Below are 2,911 nucleotides of genomic sequence, written 5' to 3'. Positions count from 1 at the left end.
CAGTGACGAACACAACATGCACGACGGAAAGATCACACCGCTCGTGATGTGTGTTACCGCTCGACTGCCCCTACCCGAATGTACCAAAGAACATTCAAGCAGGGACAATGACGAACACAACATGACGACGAAAAGATCACACCGCCCGCCATGTGTGTCTACCGCTCACTGCTCCCACCGAAGTGCACCAAAGAACACCTCAGAGAGAACAGTGACGAACACAACATGACGACGAAAAGATCACACCGCCCGCCATGCGTGTCTACCGCTCACTGCTCCCACCGAAGTGTACCAAAGAACACCTCAGAGAGAACAGTGACGAACACAACATGACGACGAAAAGATCACACCACCCTCCATGTGTGCTTACCGCTCACTGCTCCCACCGAAGTGTACCAAAGAACACCTCAGTGAGAACAGTGACGAACACGACATGCACGACGTAAATGCTGAAGTGCTGGTCGTCCTGCCAAAGGTGTCCGCGAAGACGAAATGCCGGCACAGCGCTCTGTCGGAGATACTGAAAAATACGAAACAAACATAAAACTCCCGGCTGCCTTCCGCTCTGCCGATGTCGCGGAGCCGGTTGGCTGCTAGTGCTGTAGAGCCGGTTGCTGTGCGCTCTGCAGATGTTGTAGAGCTAGGTGCCGAATGTCCTGCTGATATCGTTGCGGTAGAGGAGCTCGCTGTAGAGGCGGGAACTGCGTCGTTGTTAGTTGCGGTCCATGTCGTCGTTGTCCACCTATCGTCTGGTGTCTACTTCTGCATGTCCTCGGTGGGTAGTTTTGTAGTCACTATCACTGAATAGGCACAGAACAAAACAAAACTTCAGACCTGAAGCGTACCGCAAATTACTTAAAATACCCGCCCGAGGGAGCTCACACCAAAACAATCTAAACCACCCTACGAAAACAACAAAATTACACGGATTCCTTAGACCATTCAAATGCAAATGCCCACGTGTGAAACCCCACATGGAAAAAACCCGCCAAGATCCTGCGGATACCACTTAAAACTGCTGCTGTGAATTTATCCCTGGCGGCGGCGGAACCTGCTGCTGCGGTTGTCGCACACTGCTGAGTACGGGGCTGGAGGACGGATACCCTGCTGTTGAGGAGCCGCCGGTCTCACTCCCTGCTGCCCGGCATCCTGCACTCCCGCGGTAGGTAGTCTTGGTGCTCGTGGCGTCATATCTACATGTGCAAACAATGTCCATTCATAAAAGACGCCAATCCCACTGCAAAACTTACACTACCCACCCGAGGGAGTCCCCACCATAGCGGGAAGAGGTGCCCCGTACAGCCAAAGGACCAAGCGGCGAACCAGCAAGGCCTGAGACCCCACTCAGGTATCCAATCCCTGCTAAAACAATCCCACTCCAAAACTAGCAGACAAAAGAAAAATGCCTCCACCATTCAAATGCAAATGACCCAGGTGTGGAGGACCACGTGTACCGCCCGCTAACGGAAAATTCCAACACGAAAACTCACGCATCCAAAAACCCGCAAAATTCTACACCCCAAAACCTCCACTAAGCTTGAGGTGCGAAAAAGAAAACAAAAAACAACACACTGACAGCCAAAACTAAACTCTCCCTCTAAGAAAAACCGAACTCACTCTAGCAAGGCGCGCCTGCCCTACCCGCTAACCGTGGCGCCACAAAAAACACGCCGAAAATTCTGGACTCTCACTACCGTCTACACTAGCCAAACCTTGACCAAACTGGTCAGCGAGAATCCTTGCAGTTCTCCCCCAGGCACTCCGGTCTCCGCTCCGTGCTTCCTTCCTTGTCGAAACGCTGTCGTGCTGGTCGGACGGTAGACCTCCACGACGCTGCGACTCCAACCGGTCCGGGGGGATGTTTCCAGTAAATGCACAGAGTGAATGGGCTATCAGCCCCTTATATGGGGTGTGATGACGTCATTGGCGGATTGATCCAATAATTAAGCAGTGAGAAAAGTTAATTTTTCACTCATACAGACAGCCCGGCCGGGCCCCGGTTTGGAAATGTGACCTAAGAAGCATTACGTCGGAGAAATCCGGATCCTGTTGTCCGGACTAGTTTGGATCCTTAAGAAAGTCCAAAATACGAGTACGTATTTTTCGCAGATGCGATGACGATTTTCATAGCTACCTGTTTTAATACATCCTTACCGTGGACCATCCTTCCGTTAGCAACAGCTCGTGATATATGACAATTGTGCATCTAAGTCCAGTCTTATTAACATTAGTCCAATTCAGGTCTCCAAAGCGACCAATTATTTGAGTCACACATCGTCATCACAGTCAGCTATTCTCATCATCTTGGCCCTCATCCAGCTTTTTTTAAGCATTTGTTGTCACCACCCAACTGTCCACAAAACGTACTGCTACAGGGTGATATGTTTAGTTATAGACCTTAGTTCTACATTTCCTACAGCCTTACCTGAGGAAACAGATGCACGACACGGCGAGCGAGAACAAGCTGAGACGAGACATCGTGAGGACTGCCCGGGGTTCCAACTGCGGAGAGAACCAGAGACAGCCGTCTGCATGTAATGCTCTGTACCCAATTCAATTTTAGGGCAGCAGATCTGGATTTTCAAATTCAGAAACCATTGAAACCATTTTGTGAAACCATTTGAACATCACGACGACACGGCGGGTTTGTTAGTCACTCCGCATACGAAACTACTTCTTTCGCCAGAAGGTCTTTGATACTCTTTTCACTGGTTCATTGTATGACGGTGTCTGTCCTTGGTGCTGAAACAGTTATTTATCGTGAAGGCATCATAGAGAAATATTTACAAAGGACTTAGGCTGGGCTACTCTTCGTCTTAATTTTGGTAGCATAAGTGATACTCGACATAATTAGATTACAGTTATGCAAATGTGTGTGTGTGTGTGTGTGTGTGTGTGTGTGTGTGTGTGT

The 2,911-nt window shown here is 49.6% G+C and overlaps 1 protein-coding gene across 1 annotated transcript in view; it reads right to left on the bottom strand.

Moving 5' to 3' along the window:
• LOC109466358 (glycine receptor subunit alpha-2-like) overlaps positions 1-2,478 on the bottom strand; it is a 16,628-nt gene extending 14,150 nt beyond the window's left edge. The window contains exons 1-2 of the mRNA XM_019764070.1: positions 2,426-2,478; positions 1,104-1,193 (exon numbers count right to left, since the gene is read on the bottom strand). Of these exons, the coding sequence (XP_019619629.1) occupies positions 1,104-1,193; positions 2,426-2,478 (143 nt within the window). The remainder of the gene's footprint in view (positions 1-1,103; positions 1,194-2,425) is intronic.
• Between the last annotated feature and the right edge of the window lie 433 nt (positions 2,479-2,911).

This window comes from Branchiostoma belcheri, unplaced genomic scaffold (genome assembly GCF_001625305.1).
Source record: "Branchiostoma belcheri isolate BF01 breed outbred unplaced genomic scaffold, Haploidv18h27 scaffold164, whole genome shotgun sequence".
In the NCBI taxonomy this organism is placed as follows: Eukaryota; Metazoa; Chordata; class Leptocardii; order Amphioxiformes; family Branchiostomatidae; genus Branchiostoma; species Branchiostoma belcheri.
Note: the sequence above shows the minus strand (reverse complement) of the source record. Positions and strands in the feature narration are given on the sequence as shown.